General features: G+C 42.2%; 1 protein-coding gene across 1 annotated transcript in view; it reads right to left on the bottom strand.

Annotated features, from left to right (window-relative positions):
* The window catches only part of gmds (GDP-mannose 4,6-dehydratase), a 151,392-nt gene extending 128,062 nt beyond the window's left edge, over nt 1–23,330 (bottom strand). Inside the window, exons 1-4 of the mRNA XM_084011737.1 lie at nt 23,110–23,330; nt 9,861–9,905; nt 8,514–8,601; nt 6,225–6,334 (exon numbers count right to left, since the gene is read on the bottom strand). Coding sequence (XP_083867863.1) covers nt 6,225–6,334; nt 8,514–8,601; nt 9,861–9,905; nt 23,110–23,208 — 342 coding nt within the window. The 5' untranslated portion in view covers nt 23,209–23,330. The remainder of the gene's footprint in view (nt 1–6,224; nt 6,335–8,513; nt 8,602–9,860; nt 9,906–23,109) is intronic.
* Nucleotides 23,331–23,717: the final 387 nt, after the last annotated feature.

Raw genomic sequence — 23,717 nt, 5'->3', positions numbered from 1 at the left:
AATAAATCACATTACTTACAAGCTACGAGGATTGCATAACATGCCCACAAACTGTAGTAAGTAGTGGTATTACCGCCTGAGTATGAGAGTAAACTGCTGGCAGGCTGCACAATAGCCACATTTAGGCCTATAAATGCATCACCACACCGAGCAAACAGCGCAGGGCTTTGTGGGGAAACAGGCGTGTTAAATCCTGTGTGTGTCTCCGGCGTGGGAGCTTCTGCAAACCCGGATGGGGGAGAGACCAAAGGGTAGCGGAGGCACAGCGAGCTGTAAGAAGATAATAGCATGATGTCCCCACGCGGAGGAATTCGGATATGGATAATGAAGGATGTAGATGAAGGAAGTCTGTCTCCTGGATGCAATCTGCACTTTTGTCTTCAGAAGTCATCAAAAACAACTGAGTGGAAACCTACAGCCGCTACGCTGTATATACCCTCTCACCTCCCAAATCTCTTTCCACCTTCTCCGTCTCTTCATCCCCCCTCCTCCCAGTCGTGTCTATTTCCCTTACGTGGACGAGGCGTGTTCATAAATCAGCCCGACCCGCTGGGACGGCTGCAGGTGGGAGAACTCGCGCAGAGAGAGCGACGTTGAGGGGTTTTGTTCACGGCTTTCCTGCGAAGCGCCTCAGCGGGAGAACACAATGGGGTCGTGTTGAACCCTCAGATGCAGAACAGATTACTGTGAGCACTTCCCCATTTCATTGTACATGCATATTAAACGAGTGCCGTCTCCAAATTATTCATTTCTTATTAATGTCAGAAAGATGCATTAATTTCTGCTACAGCATTTATTTAGATTTTTGGTCCCTTTGTTCCCATTAACCTGTTAAATAACAGATATCAAATTAATCAATACTGTATCATGGTGTTTCTTCTTTTAGCACTACCTGCTACTAGCCAACACAAAATGGGGGCTTTCGTCACTGAAGCCCACAAGCGGCACACATTACCTGCACTGCTACCCAACTAACCTCAAAACTGTCACTCAAACTTGCATTCCTGAAGGTTTCTGACCAGGAAAAGCAACACGACACACACGAGGTTCTGTATGAAAAGGTCAATGGCAGAAGTTGAGTTGGAGTGACACGTAGCGTGGGGGCAGGTGCTGCCCGAGAGGAGAGGTTCTCCCGACTGTAAATATTAAGAAAGTATGTGGATATGACAGCATCATTTTTAGCCATTAGACAGCCTAATGCAGCCATTGGTCATCCCCCAACTTCCCCTGTAGCGCCACCACAAGGTTGAACGTTTGGGTTTTAAATAAAATGTTTCAACAACATTCACATATCCAAGGTGCCCACAGCATGAATCCAAATAACTCTTACATTGTACACTGAACACTGTAGACTCTAGCTCTCTTACTTTGCAAAGTTAGCAAACAACAACGTTGTAAACGGTTTGTAAAATTAATCTTCAGACTTTTTATTCTCTTATTATTACAGTGTTTGGATGACGCTTATTGGTCACATCCCATTCTCCTAGTAGAGTTAGTGGGGAGCACTATAATAAACAATCCACCATAAAGTCTGTCTTTTGGCCATCTTTCCTGTGGCTTATTCTAACCAATTATGAGCTTTGTTTTAGGGGAAGATGCCTGAGCACAAAGATCTAACTGATCAACTCGTCTGCTGTTACAGTCCCACAGAAAAGACATAATATCCCTTCTGTTTTGTTTGTGCGCTGGTCTTTTGATACTGCAGCTGGCTGCCTTTCTGGCCCTCCAGTGTCCGTCCACTATTCCCTGTCCACCTCCGCCCCTGCAGCATAAGAAAATAACCTTCACTCTGTTCTCAGTGATGACTCTCTGTGGCGGAAACCAGCACCCACACACACACAAACACACACACACACACACACACACACACACACACACACACACACAGACACACACAGACACCCCATCACAAACCCATACTACAGCTAAAATAATTCAGAAGGGATTCCCTGTAAGTTGGTGGGAGAGGGCTGATGGGAAGCAAGAGAGAGTTGCTGAGTAGCCGGTGTGAGTGATCTTTTCCTCTGTGGTGGGACGGACTGGAAATTGCTTCACACCACTGCTGCCAGTAAGGCAGCCAGCTCAGCTGTTCGGAGAGGGCAGCATGTGGTGAGGAGCTTCCAGAGCCAGGTTTTATTTGGTGTGGAAACAAATAAACATAGGAGAGGCTCGTACAGGTACACGGGGATTTTCTGTCACTCAGAGTGTGTGTGTGGCCCGAGGATGATCGGCCGTGTGGGAGGTGGGAGCAGAGTCACGGCCTCTGACCACAAAAGGATGTGGAGAGAGGAGTCATCGTTCTCCTCCCTCCGCACTCATTCTCTTAACGACTGTCTGTCTTCCTTCTTTCCTCTTAGTCCTATTTCAATGCTATTCAAGCATCAGCAACACTGTTGTAGTGTTTGTATAATGATTGTGCTGTAATATTGAGCCTATCTGCTCCTTACAGTAGTTTCTATTTTCTATTATATACATATTTTATTTGATATACTTCTAAATTATATATCTGTATTTATTATTATTTATTTAAAGTATTTACAATTTACCCTTCTCTATGCACCCGAGTTTTCCTGCTAGGGATCAATACAGGCTCATCGTATCTGCTTATCTTCATCCCCTAGCCTTTAATTCATCAGAACAATGACGATACTCTTTAGACAGACAGAAGAACGTTGTTGTAAATGTAACATCTAGAATGAAACATCTGTATGTTTTACCTTTTTAGCTCATAGTTTGGGCTTTACATCACACATGATTAAGTTGCATTATGATACTGGAGAAAAATTATTCAGATTTATGAAACCAAGAAATATTTGGTATTTTTTCATGGTTACTGAAGTTAACATAATTTATTGATACTATCATTTTTTCACTTCATGTTGATTTCCTCCATTAATTCATACTTGATTCAGCAAATATAATTATACTACGCCCTCAAAATGAACAGGTTGACCTGCTTCCTGTGTCACTCAGGGACTCAAAGACTGGAAAAAAAAAAGACCTTGGACTGAATGATGAAATGGTACCAATTCCATCCAAATGTGGATGGATTCAATAACGAAACTAGTACTATTGAAAAGCAGTGTCTCATGTTCGCATTACAAATGGCCTTATTATCTATGATCTGACTAAGCTCTTGGCTCTGAATCCCACCCAAACCACCATGGTGAAGGAGGATCAGTGCTGCCTGGAGACTGTGTGTCAGATCCTGGCGGCGGTGGGGGGGGGAGGCGCCGAGGGATCTGCTGGGATCACCGCGGAGCTCCGAGACAAAAGGGACATTGTGGCACAGACTGACCCATCCAAGAAAACATTACTTCCTGTCCCATCAGCTCCAGCGTCCTCCGTACATGCTGCTCATTCCCAGAACCAAGAGTCCCTTTTAACATCATCTGCTGTTAACCATTCACAGCATCAGTCAGTACTGATATCTGCACACAGCGGAACTATATTTATGGAGAAATTCATATCCACTGAGTTTTTAAACTGAATTGACAAACAATGATTTTAAGAAAAAGGCACAATAAAAATAGGTGTCACGTGTTGAAGGCGCTACACGTTTGTTTAAAGGAAAACACCACCGCATTTCCATACTGAACTATGTTCTGCTCTGATCTTAGACGAGGTGATACATACCTCCCTCTTCTCTGTGCGTGCACTCAATGGCTCTTGCGCGCACTCCGCGCAGCGCTAATTTGCTAGCATGTAGCTTGTCCTAGTATATTCCTGAGGATCCAAAGGGGGGTGAAGTTAGAAGTGACCAAGCACTTCCACGTTGTCCCTATTTAAATACGGTTACGTGAGTAGTTACACGACCCAAGTTTGGTTACACAAAATGAAACATGCCAATTTTTCTAAGCGGATAACAAGGATAACTATATAGTATGGCGGAATAACAACTGGAAGCACTTCGACGTCGGCGCAGTAATATCATCACTCAAAACATGACGGGACTATATACCTTCTGCTTGTTTTCACAACCCTGTACGATGCACGTTATAACCATGATGTTTGATTGTTCACAAACTATCTTACTACAACCTGATGCTTCCTCAACTGTGCACAAACTACTACAGGTAGTGCAGGCGACGGCGTGCAGGTCACGTAGGTTCTATTGACGGAAGTAAGAGGGGGAGCGGAGTGATGATATTACTGCGCCGACGTCAAAGTGCTTCCAGTGACAACGTGGAAGTGCTTGGTCGCTTCTAACTTCACCCCCCTTTGGATCCTAAGGAATATACTGGGACAAGCTATGTGTTTTCCTTTAAGCCCATTAATTACAATTCTTACATAACTTACATTAATGACAAAGCACAACAGTTGGTGGAACAACTCATCTTAGTTGTGCTATGAAAATTCACTTGAAAGGAAGTAAATGCGGTTTGACATACAAGGTAATTCTTCTTAAAGCTCCATTAAAAGGGGAACTTCACACATCAAAGTCAGAAAAAGGAAGTAGCCCACTCATCTACGCTGATGCCAGCTGCTCCAGGCATCTTCTACGAGTATCATACACCTGAATTTCAAAGTGAATGAACTAATTAACCAAAGCTCAAATTTCACACTTTTGAATGTCCTTGAATGCAGCGATAAGGAAAACAATTATCACACTTAATAATCAAAAATCCATCATCATGTGATGATAGAGTAACCTACATATACATAAAAAGAAAATACTGTGATGCAGAAGTCAATCACACCAGCTCAGCACCTCAAACTGCCCAACCTCCTCCGCCTTCTCATTTTACATCGTGAGCCATCAGTTTAGAGTTCCCTGGAAATGTGTCTATTGTGCTGCGGGCAAATGCTTCCTGTTTCCAAACCGAAACCAGATTTACTTTGGAAGTCACACACAGCCTTGTTGATCACTCCTGTTCACTTGTATCAGCGTTCTTCCCCATTAACTCCAATTCATCTTCAAAACAACTCCATTTGCAGCGATTTCAGTGAATGGGAAGTAAGTTCATGTTTATCAGAAAGACCAAAAACTTTGGTTTTGAGTTATGGGCAGACAGAGGTATCAGTAAGATTTCAGATTTGTATGAGAATGATACTCTTTTAAGTTTTACTGAGATCAAGCAAAGGTTTATCATTGAGCCTAAACACTTTTTCAAGTTCAGATAAGAAGCTTCATAACTAAGACACAGAACTCTGTAAATCCTCCCTCACAAAATCTTTGGAAAGGACAGTCCTGACCCATTATGGAGCAGCTGGATTAATCTCAAAGTTTTATCAGATTATCATAGGTGCAGCAGTAAAAGAATCTTCAGAGGATAAAAGATTAGCATGGTGTTCAGCCCTTAATGAAGAGATCACTGTAGAAGAGTGGCAATTTTCCAATGCCAGGTGCAAACAATAAATACAAGGTTCAAACTCCTCCAGTACAAATGGTTGATGAGAATATACTATACTCCAGAATTATTGCATCGCATCTACCCTAATACACCAGATACTTGTGTCAAATGTGGTATACATAAAGGTAGTCTGGTTCACTGCCTCTGGGGATGCACCCTCATTCAAGGTTTTTGGAAAGAGGTTATTACAATTGTATCCATCTTTATTAAAGAACAACTTCCACTCTGTCCCAAGCTTTGCATTTTTGGATGTTTCCCAGCAAGCTGTACGCTGAGCAATAGCAATAAGAAAATGGTCATATTCTGTCTTCTTGAAGCTAAACATAAAATTGCACTATCATGGAAGTCTGCTCACAGACCAAGCAAGCGAATTTGGGTTGAGGGGATATTGCAATGCCTTGCATTAGAAAAACTTACATATGCTATTAAAGGGAGATATAACACATTTGTAAAGATCTGGGGCTCATTTATGGAGTTTCTGGAGGGGGATAATTTCATGACAGCTTTGTAGTCTACTGTTCTTTTTTTTGTTTTGTTTTGTTCACTGATCACAATATGTAATAAGGGAACACTTGTACGTGGGATACAATTGATGTCCACCTTAGCATGTACATGCTTGTGAAATGTATTTTATTCTTTACTTTTAAAAAAACATGATGTAACAGTCAGTTATCAAACCAGCAATATACCACTAATATCTGCATATGTTTTATTTCTTCAAGTGCCTTTTTATACTTGCATTTGATGTGCCTATTGATGTGTTATGTTCTGTGTCTTTGTATTGTAACTAATAGACAATAAAAAAAAATTGTAAAAAAAAAAAAGAAAGACCAAAAAAAAAAAAAAAAAAAGTTTGTGGGGTCACAGTACCTTGACGTGGCTCTGAGCACCCAGGTTGTAGATCTCTGTCGGCTTCACCTGGTTGATGATCTTCACCAGGCACGTGCTGTCAGTCAGATCGCCATAATGCAGCTTCATGTCTAGCAAGAAGACAAAAGCAATCATACACTCACAGAAATTAACTTAATTATCAGCCAACAAAAACATGCGATGTCCCATTGATGAAATCTGATTCTGGTGATAACCATGTTCTGGTGCGTTATTCCCCGACTCAGTGGCCACTGCAAAAGGCAAACGCACCATGATCAAATCAATCTTATTAAATCAAACCATCAACACGGCGTGTGGGAATCAGTCCGTAGTGTGTGATGTGCATGAGGTGGCTGTGAGTGTTGTATGTACAAGGACAAAGCATTACAGTAAGCTAAGGCAACACAACATCCAGATCATGGTTTTCCTGCAGAGATGAACAGAGAGAGCAATTAGACCACAAACGGGACTTATGTAACCCAAGAAGGCTAAAAAGAGGAGAAGTCATGGCGTCACATCTCGTCACATTATTGGGGTACAACACATGCGTAATATCTGGACTGCAATACCTGAAAGGCTCAATAACTGGCACACGAGCACAGATCCTGGGGATGCTTGATTTGATTCACTGAGGTGCCGTTACATGTCGATACGCAACAAAACTACCTTGTGTCAAGCAGGCACCATCAGTTCACTTGCACTTTGTGCCGTGACCCCCCAACATCGCAGCTCCAATTACGCTACACATGTGTCATACCCCATAGCTCCCATGGGGGTCAGAGACCGGGTCTCAGCCTTCATTTGATAGCCTTGATCTAACCGAGGAACACACTGCACGCCACATGTGTTCCAGATCATGCTAGCCAGCCACCTGAGCATGCAGAGATACAGGCTAGCACCATCCCAAACCCCAAGAGGACCCCCATCGGTAAAGTCAGAGGTGTGTGTGCTGTGCATGAGTGAAGGATGTGGGTGTGAGGCGGTAATCTAAGGCAAAATAACCAAACCAGCACCTGGTGGGCCTGTGGAGAGGAGCAGAGAGAGGGGTCATCACATGCGTCACTGTTAGTACTTGTAAGATGTGTTTCCTTCCAGTTGTCGTACTGTTTATCTCGTGATTTCTAGACGTGGGGCTCAACTGAAGTGTTGAAGATCAGTGGTAAAACTAGCAGGTGAGATGGTAAGTGGCGGCATGAACCTTAGACTAAACATAAAGATTAACGCGTGTAAAGATTTGGCAGCGCATGCACTTGTGTTCTCTCAGCTGTGGCAGGTTAGTAAAGCCCGCTGGTCCACTGCTTGAATGAAACTGGAGACACCGTTCACCTGAAGTCATGTATATCTGTGGGAGATACCCTTAAAACATTTAACTATAGCGGCGTCGCCCAAATGAGTCAATTAGTGGAAGAAGAGAAAGCAGAGCAGAGGGTGAGTCCTTCTCCCCGCAGCATTCAGGCAATAACTAATGGTATAGAGTGTTTATTGGACCACACTCACTTGGAGACGACACTGAATTAATACATATGGTTAAAGTGCGTGAGTCCCGGTTGATCGTGCCTCTAAGTGAGCATTTAGTCAGTCTGCGATGCCTGCCCTGTATAACAGTTCAGGAATTATCAACAGTTATGATGGAGCATTGCTGACATTTGTGTGATTTATCAATTGTTTTAATTGACAATATGCCAGTATTTGAGTGTCTTAACTGTTACATTAAGAATTATGGCCAATGAGCCACTTTTGAATGTTTATAGTTCTCAAAATAAATTAACATTTTCTGATGTTTTTTTGTTTTGTTTTTTTGTACCAAAAGCATAATGGAACCGTGATTCCACAACCGAGATCCTGTACATACTGAACTGTGAATGTTTTGTACCCTTACACGCCTACTTTGAATGCAGTCTATTTGAAACAGTCAACTGCGGTCATGGAAACGGTGTGAGCCGGCAACAGCAGTAAAAATTTGTGATGGTGTTAGGGTCGTAAGTTAACACAGAACAGTTGTTTTTTCTGCAACAGTTTGCTTTATGACTCAGAATAGCACCTGCACCCTGTAAACTCAGTCCCCAGAGGAATCAGGGCTAAATACTACCACCTATTGACATAAAGGAGCAGAACCTATGTCAACTTTCCACTGCAGGGACAGTGGTTACAAGTGTGTCCCATGCCCGTCCACTAAGATAGAGGCGGCAGAGTTTATGACCTATTTTAATCAAGATGTTTGTGCTTCACATTTGGGAACTGTCATGGCGTCCATCTTTATACCGTCTATGGTGTACACAGGATACTTACTGCCTTCAGTGTGCGTCTGTGGGTTCTGGTAGAGATGCTCAATGCGACCCGTGTTGAAGGAGCTGGATCGACGCAAAATACCATGAACCTGGGAGATAAAAGACAGCGTTTATAATACCATATTTCTTTGAATTTACAATAATCATTTAGATCTGTTAACGTTACTACAAACATCACATGCTTGGTGAACTTTCTAGAACACTTTCATATCAACCTGAAACAATGTTTTAAAGTAAGTATGTCATTAACGTGAAGTTTGTGCTGCTCCTTCACAGTAAATGCTCCCACTAAAGAAAATACAACTGATCATAGCTTTAACTTACATTTGGGTGTTCATACATGTATTTTGGGCATATTGATTTACACAACAGTACCTAACAACACTTAACATAGTGGCCTACTTTGGTTTATCGTGTTTCGTTGACCGATCCTTGGACAAGCACAGTATTTTGTAATAATTTTGGACATAACAGTGTTGCGTCTCACGGCTCCGGCTCGCTGTGTTTTTAATGCTGCCTGTGATCTGTGATCCATACTGCATGTGTGAGGAAGCTCTGCTCGGGGAAGATAACAGGACCTGATCCAAGGGGAGTCCATTAGTGGGACGGCGCTGTGCCCTGACCTCACTTCCTCTATTCACTGTGAGCTTCCTGCCTGCATGCTCCTCTCTAATGCCACCCTCCACCCCCCACATGCAGCATCCCCCACCTGGTCCTCCTCCACCAACCAGGCGGCCTGGCATGAAGAGGTGTGTGTGTGTGTGTGTGTGTGTGTGAGGCTACACTTCTGAGGGGAAATGAAGTCATACAGCTTCTGTCAGGAAAACAAAGTGCACTGGCGCAACCCATATGTTTATGCAAGTGTGTTGCGCCGCACGTACGGTCACTTTTCATGCGCAACGCAGAAGCCTCACGTGGCAGAAATAGCTTGTTAACCTCCACATCCATCGACAGGCTGTTGACTTTCTGTGCTCCTAAAAACACACTGCGCAGCAGGTGGAAGTTAGTGACCTCACTGGTATGACCGTATAATAACAGCTATTTCCCTGTTAATGGTCTGACCCAGGGGTAAAAGGTGACGGGTTAACAGGCTTGAAGCAGCACACGGGTCTTATCAGGGTGAGGTGCGAGTCAGCCCGCGTACGAAGCCACGTTACGTCACGATCCCTCCGGAGCTCCCACACACAGCGCCGTGGCTGGATGAAGCTTATCGGGGGAATGTCGCTCTGTGTGCGTCTGTGTTCGTTGGCGTCCGCTTGTGTCTGCATTCATTCCTGTGTGTGTGTCTGAGTTTTCACAGGACAAGTTCTCGGGACTCTTATGTCGGTTGTCTGGACCTCTCTCTCACCTCGTAGCCTTTAGCGAGCAGGAACTCAGCCAGGTACGAACCATCCTGAAAAGACAGAAGACAACGACGCTTAAAACCTGTAAAACGGCATTAAAAAGTGTGTTCTAGCACCGACTGAATCACTGCAATGAAACACAAATAAGAAGAAATTCTACGCCCAAGTTTGGGAAAACTGGATTCAAAAAAGCACAAAGTGTAAATGATTAACGCACCTTTAGGACAATAACTTAGTTGTACTCTTATCTACAGGTCAAGAAGAACCAAAACAGGTAATCCATTGTGTAGTGCAACAAATACACACAGGCAGGACAGTACTAAACGAGGACTGCTAATTGTAAAATTATATAACATAACAGTGGAAAAATATGTTAAATAACTAATGAGGTAGAAAGATAAGAAATGTTCCGTTGGCTGATTCTTCTGCTGTTTATGTGTGTAAATGTTTAAGTGTTAGTCGTCTCAAGTGTGGACGACCATTCTTATATCTTACAACTACACACTGAAAACCACAAGGCAGCCTAAAAAAAAGGAGAGAAACATCGGTGATCGGTGACAAAACAAAATGAGGGTGAACGTCAGTGTGGTCAGTGTGGTCACCTTGGTGACGGAAAAAAAAGGACTTTTCAATGAAGCAGAACTTGTTTACTTCTGAATACATACAGTAAACACACGTTCTTTAAGATTTCATTCATTATAACACCAACATGTACATATTAGGGCTGTTCGATTTTGCCCAAAAATAAAATCCTGATTTTCTTCTCTCAAAATCCGATTTTCGATTACGATTACGATTATTTTGTGAAATGACAAAAGGCAAAGAAATTATTTCAAATGTGTCTGTTTTTTATTGAACATTTTGTAAATAATTTCCCCATTGGGATTTGAGTGCAAACCTTGCTCTTATTAAACAAAAAAATCCCTCAAGGGATTAATATAAAGAACAATTAATGAACTGTTGCCATCTGGCTTTGCTCCATGTTATCTTCTTGTAGACCTCTGGTAAACAAAAAAAACAAAACAATCCCTTTGGGATAAAGAGAAAAACCTCACTTCCACATGTATCTTAAGGTGTGTCCATTAAACAAAAATTAAAAAATAAAGTGCAGAACTTTAACTTTTTGAAAAATCGATTTTACGATTTTCACGTTTTTAACATCGTCCTAACTACATAATCGCGATTACGATTTAAAATCAATTAATCGAACAGGCCTAGTGCATGTAGTGTCATATCGGATGCTTTAGGTAGGAACTTGACCTGAAAGCCTCTGACTGAATTGTAACTGTGATACAAATTGTGTGATTTGTTGGAAAGTAAACCTGGATTTTGTTTCACTCCAAGACACATTAATGTCAACCCTTTATTGGTGTTGCACCGCATCCCTCCTGAAACCTGTTGCTGAATCCTGAAGATCTCCTGGGACCATTAGGTGTAACATCCACACGAATCAGAAGCTTTGGGCAGACATTGAGCCAGTGTATGTATGTGTGTGTGCGTGTGTGTGAGAGAGAGCGAGGCCTGTCAATAAGGTCTTGTTCCCCTCACCCATGTTACTCCTCGTCTTTTTTCCCTGCTCAGACTTTCCGACCGCACATTCTGGAACATTCCGAACTAGTCATGGCATTCATCCCTCAGTCCACACACACACACACACACACACACACACACACACACACACACACACACACACACACACACACACACACACACACACACACACACACACACACACACACACACACACACACACACACACACACACACACAGGGGTTGTAGGGGGGCAGGAACATGGCTGCACCAAGGCAGAGGGCTGTACAGGTGGGCAAAGTGACAACTACACACTAGTTATTTAAAGAGAAACGGCAGAGACTTTATCCCGTAGGTTTAGTTCACAGCGACTTGCTAGCTGATTCGTGGCCACTAGGGGTCAGAAGAAAGCAAGCTGATGCAAAAGCACTGCCATGACTTGTGTATAATTGGTTTATCAGAGCTTGTTGCTGAAAGCAAAATATGACACCTCGACTCCTCTCTGGTTTTGAATTTGAGGCATCCAGGAAGCAGATTTTATACTGTAGACCCGGTCGAGTATTTTGAAGAGTAAGATAATCTGGCTTCTGTGTGAGCCGTGGAACAGATCTTTACCCGCTGAGGTTGAAACAGGTGGCAACCTCCAGATCTGAACAGTGAAGCCGAGGGGGAAATGCCTCAAACTTGCATTCTTTCAAAAAGCCATCAGGGGCCAACTCCTCTGGTTGTAAAAATAAGCCAGATCGTATAGAAGTCTGTGAGAAAATGACCCTACTTCTCACTTGATGTATTACCTCAGTAAACATTGTAAAGTTTCAAGTCTTCTTCAAAACAGCATGATGTCCATTTAATAAATTATGGTCCCATTTAGAATAAAATAGACAAGCTGGGTATGCTTCGGGGCGTGGCTACCACGGCGTTGTCTCGTCTGGGTGTCATCTGCTTTTTTGTCTTACAACTTTGCCCCTTTCACAGTGCGTTTTCATTTATGAGAGTTATTTGTTACTTTTGGTCACATAAAAATATTCAGTGCTCAATTTTACTTAGCTTCACCCTCTTGTGTATATGGTTCCAAAAAAAACAAGGAGGCATTAGCCAAAAATAGGCAACAGCCATAATGCTGACCTTGAGGTGACATGCTAGTGACTACGTCCACTGATTTATACAGTATATGGGTGGCAACTATCAGGTTGTTGGGGCCTGAAGTCTGCCACCCCTCCAAATCCAAAGCATTCTGGGTTCTAAATGGTTCCTGAACATGGATTTCACCACTCTGGCAGAGCAGAGTACACTTTTAATATCTGTATATTTATTGCAGGTAATATTGTGACGTTATTGGATATTGCATATTACTCCTTGTGCAGCCCTTACCTCATGGCTGTTACTTGAACACCCTGAAGAAGGTGAAAGCCAAAACATGTTGCAGTTGCTTTTTAATTTGATTCCCACACTCCTCACTTCCGTCACCGTTTTTACCCTGAATCAAAATTCAACACTGGCAGCCCCTTGACCCGTCCGCACGCCGTTCAAAGCTCCGGCCCGGTGTCATGTTTTCCTGCCCCTTTGCCAGGGTCAGAGCATTTCACGCCAAACCAATGTGGAAAACAAGCCTGAAGAGCTGCAGCTCTGTTGCAAAACAAGAGGCTCCTTTGAGGCCGTATTAGCCCATAAACCCTGGCCTCACCTCGCTGCTTCCTGTTATGGGGAGCTGGATGCTTGATGGGAGGAGGAGGGTAGAGAGAGAGAGAGACACACACACACACACACACACACACACACACACACACACACACACACACACACACACACACACACACACACACACACACACACACACACGCACACACGCGCACACACACACACACACACTGCTCACCTACCAGGTTAATGTGACACCACAAACTCCTTAAAGACTCATTTTGGACTGGACATAAGCAAAGGGCTGGTTCAGCATCAGAAGGGTTAATTGAAGTAGAAGACGATGCTTGTCTAGTATTTGTGAACTGATTCCCTCCTCTGAATGTTGAGGGTTGCCTATGAGGGGCCGTCAGGGACATAATTCAGAATTGCCTCTCACACACACATGTGAAATGCTCTCATATACACTACTGAAACACTCTCACATAAACAACTGAATAAGTATTTGCTCACACACACTACTGAAACGCTCTCACACACACTACTGAAACGCTCTCACACACACTACTGAAACACTCTCATACACACTACTAAAACGCTCTCACACACACTTCTAAAATGCTCTCATACATACAAGTAAAACTCTCTCACACACACTACTAAAACGCTCTCACACACACTACTAAAACACTCTCACACACACTGCTAAAACGCTCTCATACACACTACTTCACTTTAATTTGTAAGAGGATTTTACTTGGTTATATGAGAGCGTTTTAGTAGTGTGTGTATGAGAGTGTTTTAGTAGTGTGTGAGAGCGTTTTAGTAGTGTGTGAGAGAGTGTTTTACTTGTATGTATGAGAGCGTTTTAGTAGTGTGTGTGAGAGCGTTTTAGTAGTGTGTATGAGAGCGTTTCAGTAGTGTGTGTGAGAGCGTTTCAGTAGTGTGTATGAGAGCGTTTTAGTAGTGTGTGTGAGAGCGTTTCAGTATAGTGTGTGAGTGTCATCTATCCATCGTCTACCGCTTATCCTGTTTTCAGGGTCGCAGGGGGACTGGAGCCGATCCCAGCTGACATTGGGCGGAGGCAGGGTACACCCTGGACATGTCGCCAGTCTATCATAGGGCCAACATGTAGAGACAGACAACCATTCACACTCACATTCACGCCTACAGGCAATTTAGAGTCACCAATTAACCCATCCCCATCCTGCATGTCTTTGGACTGTGGGAGGAAGCAGGAGAACCCCGAGAGAACCCACGCTTACACGGGGAGAACATGCAAACTCCACACAGAAGGAACCCGAACCGACCCGGGAATCAAACCCGGGACCCTCTTGCTGTGAGGCGACAGTGTGACACTACACCACTGTGCAGCCAGTGTTTATCATGTTCATTTATTTTTCATAAAATGTTTTAACAAAACTTTAATTCACGGAATACACTGCACAAGTGAAGAAAATGTAAACCTTAACATAACTCAAATGTTATTCACTGAAGACTGCAGAAGTGAAGAAAAAACATCTATTCCATGGTTCCCATCATTTTCAATGCAAATTTTCCTGCATTATTAATGAGACCTGAATGCCACAGCTGAAGAGGGGTCTGTTGTGTGAAGAGGCCATGGTTTTTCCATTGATTTATGAATTCTGTTACTACTCTTTCAATCCTTGGTAAATAAACATAATGCAGACAAAATAAATGTAGTTCATTCAATGAATCCAGTACACCCTGTTCCTCCATGAAGTTAAAAATGTTTATAAAGTGTCTAGATATGACTCTATTGCGTTCTATCAATAGTCTCTCAATCATTTGGTTGTGTACTGATACACCTGTAATAACCCTGTTCAATCCTCTTCTTTCCAACATAAGACTGGCAACATTTATATTTTCCATACTATGATCACATCTGACCCTTAAGGGCAATCCAAAGTTCTGTACTCCTCCTAGAAGTAATGACAAGACGGTTGAGGCTCTGTTGTTGGACAAGCACCGTAAGTATATTATAGTCCGGCTGAAGCCATCCACACAGCCATGAAAGACCACCTGACCAGCTTGTGGTTGCCATCTTAAATATATATATATATATATATATATATATATATATATATATATATACACACACACAGACGAATTCTGAATTATGTCCCAGACGGCCCCTCATAGTTGTCCAACATTATATATATATATATATATATATATATATATATATATATATATATAATGTGTGTATATTTATATGTATATGTATGTATATATATATACATACATACTGTCTATATACATATACTGTGTATATATATATATACATAAACAGTATATATATACACACTGAGTGTGTGTGAGAGCGTTTCAGTAGTGTGTGAGAGCGTTTCAGTAGTGTGTATGAGAGCGTTTCAGTAGTGTGTGTGAGAGCGTTTCAGTAGTGTGTGTGAGAGCGTTTCAGTAGTGTGTGTGAGAGCGTTTTACTTGTATGTATGAGAGCGTTTTAATAGTGTGTGTGAGAGCGTTTTAGTAGTGTGTGTGAGAGCGTTTTAGTAGTGTATGTGAGAGCGTTTTACTTGTATGTATGAGAGCGTTTTAGTAGCGTGTGTGAGAGCGTTTTAGTAGTGTGTGTGAGAGCGTTTTAGTAGTGTATGTGAGAGCGTTTTACTTGTATGTATGAGAGCGTTTTAGTAGTGTGTGTGAGAGCGTTTTACTTGTATGTATGAGAGCGTTTTAGTAGCGTGTGTGAGAGCGTTTCAGTAGTGTGTGTGAGAGCGTTTTAGTAGTGTATGTGAGAGCGTTTTACTTGTATGTATGAGAGCGTTTTAGTAGTGTGTGTGAGAGCGTTTTAGTAGTGTGTGTGAGAGCGTTTCAGTAGTGTGTGTAAGCAAATACTTTTTCAGTTGTTTATGTGAGAGTGTTTCAGTAGTGTATATGAGAGCATTTCACATGTGTGTGTGAGAGGTAATTCTGAATTATGTCCCAGACGGCCCCTCATAGTTGCCTGCATTAGCAGTGATCGTCTCCAGGCGGAGCAAGAGTGTAAATAAAACTCATACAGGTAGCTGTGAAATCTTTTATTACCTCTAAACTGTGAAGGAAGGTACCTAAACTCTTAACTCTAATTAGGGGCTAAAACTAAACGATGTCATTGCATGTGAAAACTATTGACTGACTGTGTGCACATGTTGCAAGTTTTTTGAGTACACAAAGACTGTATAATATAGAGAGATACATCTAATTCATGCATGAAATGAAAAAGGTCTATACTGTATATTTCACCTATCATGTTAAATTAGTTTAATAACGTAATCTTAAGACATTTAAGGACTGAGTTGTGCAAAAGCAGTGTTTTGGATGCGTAGCTTTGTGTGTGTTTGAATGTATTTTAAATACTTTCGATATTGTTTCTTCATTTTCTGTCCTCGTTTTTTGAAAAAAAAAAAAAAAGAACCTGAGGCTTTTAATATCCCATTGTCAAAAAATGTAAATAAATAGCATCACAAAAATGAGAGAAAACAAATCATAAGAAGGAGAAACTCCGATAGAATTAAAGACGATGGTAAACATGGAAACGGATCAGGAAAGGGTGAAAGGACAGAGGGAAAATCTAAAGCTTGTGTTTATGTTAGATTAAATCAGTCAGTGTGTCTGAATAATGTTAACAATGTTCACTCATCTGAACCGCCCCCTCCGAGTGCTTTCATTAGCCCCAATCAACATTCCCATCACCATCATCATCATCATCATTATCACATCATCGTGTGGTTTCACAGAGAGGACGTTTCAATATCAGGAGGTGGGACTGGTGTGTGTGTGTGTGTGTGTGTGTGTGTGTGTGTGTGTGTGTGTGCATGTGTGTGTGTGTGTTAAGTGTGTGTGTGTGTTAAGTGTGTGTGTGTGTGTGTGTGTGTGTGCGCGTGTGTGCGCGTGTGTGCATGTGTGTTAAGTGTGTGTTAAGTGTGTGTGTGTGTGTGTGTGTGTGTTAAGTGTGTGTGTGTGTGTGTGTGTGTGTGTGTGTGTGTGTGTGTGTACTAGCGTGAGCATGTTACTTCAAGATGTATAAACATTTTCCACAAAAAAAGAAGCTTTTTTCACATAAAATACAAAAATGGGCAAAACAAGATTTTAAATCTGACCTGACAGAGAATGCCAGTTTTCGATATGAAAAGGTTTGACACAGCCCTAGCTGTAAATGTAATCGGGAAGGTTAACTTCATGAAGTATTGCAACGTTTTAGTGAAATAAGTTCCTCTAGTGTTATGGGTAGTGGTGGGAATAGTCAGTCACCTCGCGATTCCATTACGATTCAGAGGGTCGATTATTAAACATTCGATTCTTGATGCAGCTCTATTTTGGATTTAAATATAATGAGAATGTTTCCTTCAAATCTTTCAAACCAATTCCTTTTGGGATGATACAGTAGATACAATACATGACTTATATCTAATGTGGAAAGATTGCCAAAAAATAAAAAACTGCAAAATCGTTCAACAGAGCATTAGAATCAATTATTTCTCCCACCTCTAGTTATGTCACTTGGCTGTATGCTGTGTGTAGAGCTGCAACTAACTTTTTTTCCTTTATTTTTATTATCATTTAATCTGCCAAACAGTTTGTGGAATGAGTATGATTTGGTCTATAACGTATCAAATATTTGAAATAAAATGCCAATTTAATTGACTCATCATGGCTTGTTTTGTCCGACCAATAGTCCAAAAAAATATTCTATAACTATCATGAGAGAAAGAAAACAGCATCTTTTCACAACTGAGAATTTTGGTATTTGAACCGATTTATACACACAGACCTTTATGTGTAAATACGATTTAGTAAAGATTCGTAAGCTCTTTAGTCATTAAGATGCATCAACAGAGCTACTGTCATGCCTTCAGTCAAAGAGAAGAGAAGGGAGTATGTGATGTCGGTATGTGCACAAACTCAAGCACTGTGAGTTCAGCACCCCCTGCTGGTGGAACAGTGCATTACTAGGGCTCTACCAATAGTTTACTAGGGCTTCTCTGTGGGATTTAATACACAATTTAGGCGAGATCACCTGCCTAACATGAGAGCAAAAAAATACCTTATAGCTAATACCCAAATCTAAAAAGTGCACTCTGTCTGTCTGGAGGCTTTATGCACATTTAAGCAAAACACAGAGTTCATAGCCATACGGGCTTCTGTCGTTGTGTGTAAACTACAAATGAATCACTTTAATGTGCTTTCATTGGACCGCAAGGAGAAGCTGCCAAGCACGCCACTGGCCTGCAATTAGGCCTGATATGGTTTAATGATGCAGTAATCAGAGTTCAGAGTACACACACACACACACACACACACACACACACACACACACACACACACACACACACACACACACACACACACACACACACACACACACACACACACACACACACACACACACACACACACACACACACACACACACACACACACACACACACACACACACAGGCTGCAGAGTTGTCTGCAGCCTGAATCTCTCCCCTCGACTCAAGAATGTCACTGAAATAAATAGAGCTTCCTGGTGTCGGTATGACTTCCTTTATTCTTGACTTCACTCGCTGAATGGACTGTATATAATTATAAAAATGGATTTTAATCATATATCCATGTGCTTCCCCGCAGCTGAACTTCCATTTCTTCCAGTCCGACTACAAGTTACCAGACTTCATTCAGATGAGGAATCAGCCTTGATGGAGCCATCAGCAGCCATTATGAGCGACGGAGGAGATGTGCGCACGGATTCTTAGCTTTATGATTATTATTGCTGGCACTCGCTCAGGTTCTATCCTGCGCTGCTCACAGAGGACCAATTCTTCCAGTGAAAGGAGGCGAGGGAGGAATGAGAGAAGTGTATCAAACGCCAACAAAAGGATGAAGGAAGGGAGCTCGTAGGATGAGCATCAAACGTCTGGAGAGGTCGCGTCGCAGTGCACCGTTGTTTTCCCAGCCAGACGAGCTGTAGAAAGACGTGTGAACCTCAAAGCCAAAATAAAGTTTTACTGTTGAACAGAGAGGCTGGACCTGTCCTCTTCATAACCCCGGATCAAAAACAGCTCTATCAGCCAGAGCCCCTGCCTGGCTCTGCAGCGCTGCCTTGGCACTCAGGTGGTCTCCCATAACTCACACCCTCTCACCCCACTATTTCACACTGAGACAGCAGTCGAAAATGTTCAGACCGAGCAGCATGCTGCCCTGAAATTTATGAACAGTAGTTAGCCAGCCGATTTATGGCATCACCGTGACCCTGACACCCCAGCTTGTGACTTTTGTGATGGTCTATCCAGATGCTTGCCTCCTGCATGGGCTCCCGGTATATTCACCAGCATCGCCATGACTGGCAGTATGAAAATGAATTAACACTGTTATTCTTTGTTTTTATGTTACCAAGGGTGAGGGGAGAAGGGGCTTTGCAAAGTGCTACTGGACCAAAAAAATGCGAGAGGTTTGAAAATGACTTTCCAAGGCCTGATAGCCTAGTTAGGACAGGGGTGTATTATAGGAGCAGTCAACTGATAACCTGTTTGCTGATAATGACAGAAGGAGGGAAAGCCTTAGATACACAAACACTGGCCAGGGCAGTATTAACACTTCCCCCAAACGTGGCGATCATTACACACACAGACACACACAGACACACACAAACACACAAACAGACAAACACACACACACAAACAGACAAACACACACACACAAACAGACAAACACACACACACACACACACACACACACACACACACACACACACACACACACACACACACACACACACACACACACACACACACACACACACACACACACACACACACACACACACACACGATGAATTAATACATTTATTTATTTATTTATTATTTTATATGGTAAATGGACCTGCATTTATACAGCTCTTTTCTAGCTAACTAGCTACTCAAGGCGCTTTACACTCCGTTCAGTCACTTTGACCCGTTCACACACATTCATACACTGATGGCAGAGGAGCCGCCTGCACGTCAGGATCTAACTCATTTATACACATTCACACGCCGATGGCGCAGCATCGGGGGCAAATGGGGGTTCAGTATCTTGCCCAAGGACACTTCGGCTTGAAGACTCGAGGAGCCGGGATACGAACCGCCAATCTTCTGATTGAAGGACGACTCGCTCGACCTCTGAGCCACAGCCGCCCCTTTATATATATAAAATATGAATATAAATATGAATATAAATTTAACCTATGAAGAATGCTATTTGCTGAACACCAATTGGACTTGGGCATATTTGACTAACAGGAGTTTTTCATGGCAAAATGTCACCAATGACAACAAAACTTTGACCTCCAAGCAAAGAAACTACAAAGAACAAAGCCATGAGTGTAAAATGACAGCAAACATCGTTGACAACATCATCACTCATTTACCCACTGACCCGTGTTGATGTAATGCAATCTGTACATTAATACCAGTAAGGCCAGTCCTGCTGAGCTGCCACTCCTTTCTTCCTATTGTCCAGGTGCTTTTTTTGTTCGGGTTGTGAACCTTTAGGTGGAAGACACATTCTGCATCTTTGATATACATAGCATGACCCACTAAACCCCCCCCCCAAAAAAAAAAAAAAACCTTACCTATAGCACTCTGATCATAGCACTGTTGCTCTTGAGGTACTACTTTACTCAGATGAGGACCTAACACTTGTTCTATTTTTAGCTCTTACTTTATCGGCAATGATACGTTGTGGTTTCCTTGTTTCCTTCTTTTGACAAATGTACTTATTGTAAGTCGCTTTGGACAAAAGCGTCTGCTAAATGACCTAAATGTAAATGATATGATAAATGGTTCTCAACACAGAAGCAGCAGCATGTAGTCAAACAGCAAGTGAAGTCAACCTGGTACCTGCATTGTGCACAGATGATATAACATTTCTCCATTAAAAGGCCTCATCAAATCAATTAATACGCATGATTTGACACAGACACATCACCTCTTCTAAATTGTAACAAATGGGTTAAGGAACCTGTAAAGGACTCCAAAAACTCAGCATCCTCTGTGCCCTTACATTCTCCTCTTATATCCTGAAAGGAAGGTAAAACACTTCATGCACCTAAAATATATGCTGGTATACGCTTAAATTAACAAGTTAGCCAGAAACCCTGCAATGGCGACAAAGCATAATATATCCAGCACGCACCAGAGGGGAAACAATTAATTGTTCTCCATTGACTTTGCATTGTGAACGTGCCTCCTTGTCAATTCTGCCGTGTGCAGCAACCATTCTGTCCAAACGTCAGTCTGACACTAACTATATCATTTCTGTAAGTTAAGCTACAGCACTCTGACAGTATGTAACTTGTGTTACTGGGGAATTTGGATGAATCAGAAAGCTGTGCAGCGTTAACTACAGTAGCTTACTAACATATAGTTAACATGTTTTTTGCTAGCCACAGGCATTTTAGTACCATTTGATCTGATGAACACAAGCAGCAGAGCAGCAACCACACTGGATCTGGATCCATCTGGATTCTGGTGTGAAGCTGTTAACACAGTTAGCTTCATTATTCTAGATCAACATTTTAGTAGCTAACTGCATTGATAGCAGTCTGTTATAGTGACCTGTCAGTCACAAGTTAGCCTGGCATCCCCTGATTTATGTCTATTTGACTCTAATTGGATAATAATTTACTAAATGAACATCAGGCTGGATTGAAGAAGACTTGACACTAGAGGTTGAGATGATAAACTCTTTGTCTGTGTGTATGCGTGTATGTGTGTGTGTGTATGTGGGGGGAGGGGGGGGGGGGGGTAAGACGCATGCTTGTACGCAGCTTTTAAAATCGATATATATATATATATAAATATATAAATATATATATATATATATGAAGTGAATATCTTCCATCTGATAAGTCGACTGTTGCATTGTTATCCCTCAGTGGATCAAAGACTCCCCATGGCTTCAATTCTCTGTAACCAGTTTTCCTGTCTGAGAGCCGGTTCTTTGTGGAAACAGGAAGAACTGGTTTGCGATTTAACACCGGCTCCGAACCGGCCCTCAAAATGCCTCTGTGGAGAAGGGGCAACACTGAATGTACAGTATATGGATATTCTAGTTTTATTATGTATATTCATGTATAATGTGTATATTCGTGAGTGAAAAAAATGTCTTCATCTTTTCACAACGGCAAATTTTGGTATTTGAACAAATGTATCCATACAGACCGTTATGTGTAAAAACGATGTAGCAGAGTCGTAAACTGTTTAGTCATTAAGATTATCAACAGAGCTACTGTTTTACTGTTTAGGTTTGAAAACCTGTTTTATAATCCATAGGGTAACTGTTGAGGCAATCCCTCAAATCGTAGACATGCTCTGAATTTAGCACCTTCAAATATGACCGTATTTAGTCAAGAGAAGATTCAAGTTCACAAATAGGACACAACTCAAAATATAAAGTACACATCTTTTGAATCCAAGACTCATTACCACTGTGTTCCTCGGTGTTAAGCGCACAGATGGAGTGCAGATATTAATCGTGATGCTGTCATCAAACCAACACAGCACACCACATTATGAGACCAGGTAAATACACTTCCGGGTGTAATGATTACTCAGGAGGCATTATGCCAAAATTCACATGCTCTAAAAACCTGCCTGTCCAGCTTTCAGATCCATACCGTTAACCTGATTCTGGATTTGCATCCTTTTATGTTTATGTTTATGATCTTCTCACTTTCTACAGCAACTATGCTGCACAACGATTCCCCTCAGGACAATAAAAGTGTTATCTTAATGAGAGTTGATTTTGGAGGGAACTATAGTTGTCAGGCGACACTTCGGTGTCATTTCGTTAAACCAATAAAAGGGTTTAGCAAGTTGAAACGCCAGAGGTGAAGTTAAACGACGGGACAGATTAAGTTAGTGGGGAAATGTAGATTAAGTAATGACAGACTGGAGGGTTTAAAGGACGTCGCGCGGGTTGAAACGTCACCGGCCGTTGCAGACAAACGTCTCCCGTTAAAAGAAATGACGACAAAGGAGGCGTTATGGTGAATTCACCCGACAGTGTAGCTAAGATGCTGCAGGGCACGTTAACGTTACCTGTCCGGTGATGCCGGTGATAACAGCCACTTTCCTCTCCTTCTTCAGCTCTCCGTTCACCGCGGAGCTGCCGTTAGCAGAGTCCGAGCACAGGGCCATCTCTTCTCGGCTGGGTGTCTGTAGTCTGCTGTCAAACCGACCGACAAGGTGAGGTGCTGATTGTTTACAGGGGGAGAACCGACGAATCTCCTCAGCATCCGTTAACCAAACTACACGCCGATACAAAGGTGCAGGAGACTACGTAGGAGGAAGCGGCCGTGAGATCAGCCAATGGGAAAGGAGCAAGTGGAACAGCAGAGGAGGCTCCTTCAAAGAGGGCAGAGCGATTTTTAGAGGGCTGCGGGTCGTTAACCACAGCGCCTCCCGAAGGATGGAGGGAGTAAGGCAGCTTTTTGTGTGGCGGCCCTAACCAATCTGGAGCCCTAGGCAAGATTTTAGGTGGCGCCCCCCTTGCATGGCAGTGTAGTGTATATACACACTCGCTATTCAAGAAACCGAATAGCTTTGTCTTTGACCTTTTTTTTACTTAAAGAAAGCAAATTCACAATCAGAATAGTTAACAAGATAAAAAAAAATTATGAATAAATAAATGAATACAAAAAATAAAA

This window comes from Eutrigla gurnardus (assembly GCF_963514095.1).
Source record: "Eutrigla gurnardus genome assembly, chromosome: 6".
In the NCBI taxonomy this organism is placed as follows: Eukaryota; Metazoa; Chordata; class Actinopteri; order Perciformes; family Triglidae; genus Eutrigla; species Eutrigla gurnardus.
This window is presented reverse-complemented; position numbering and strand designations above follow the sequence as displayed.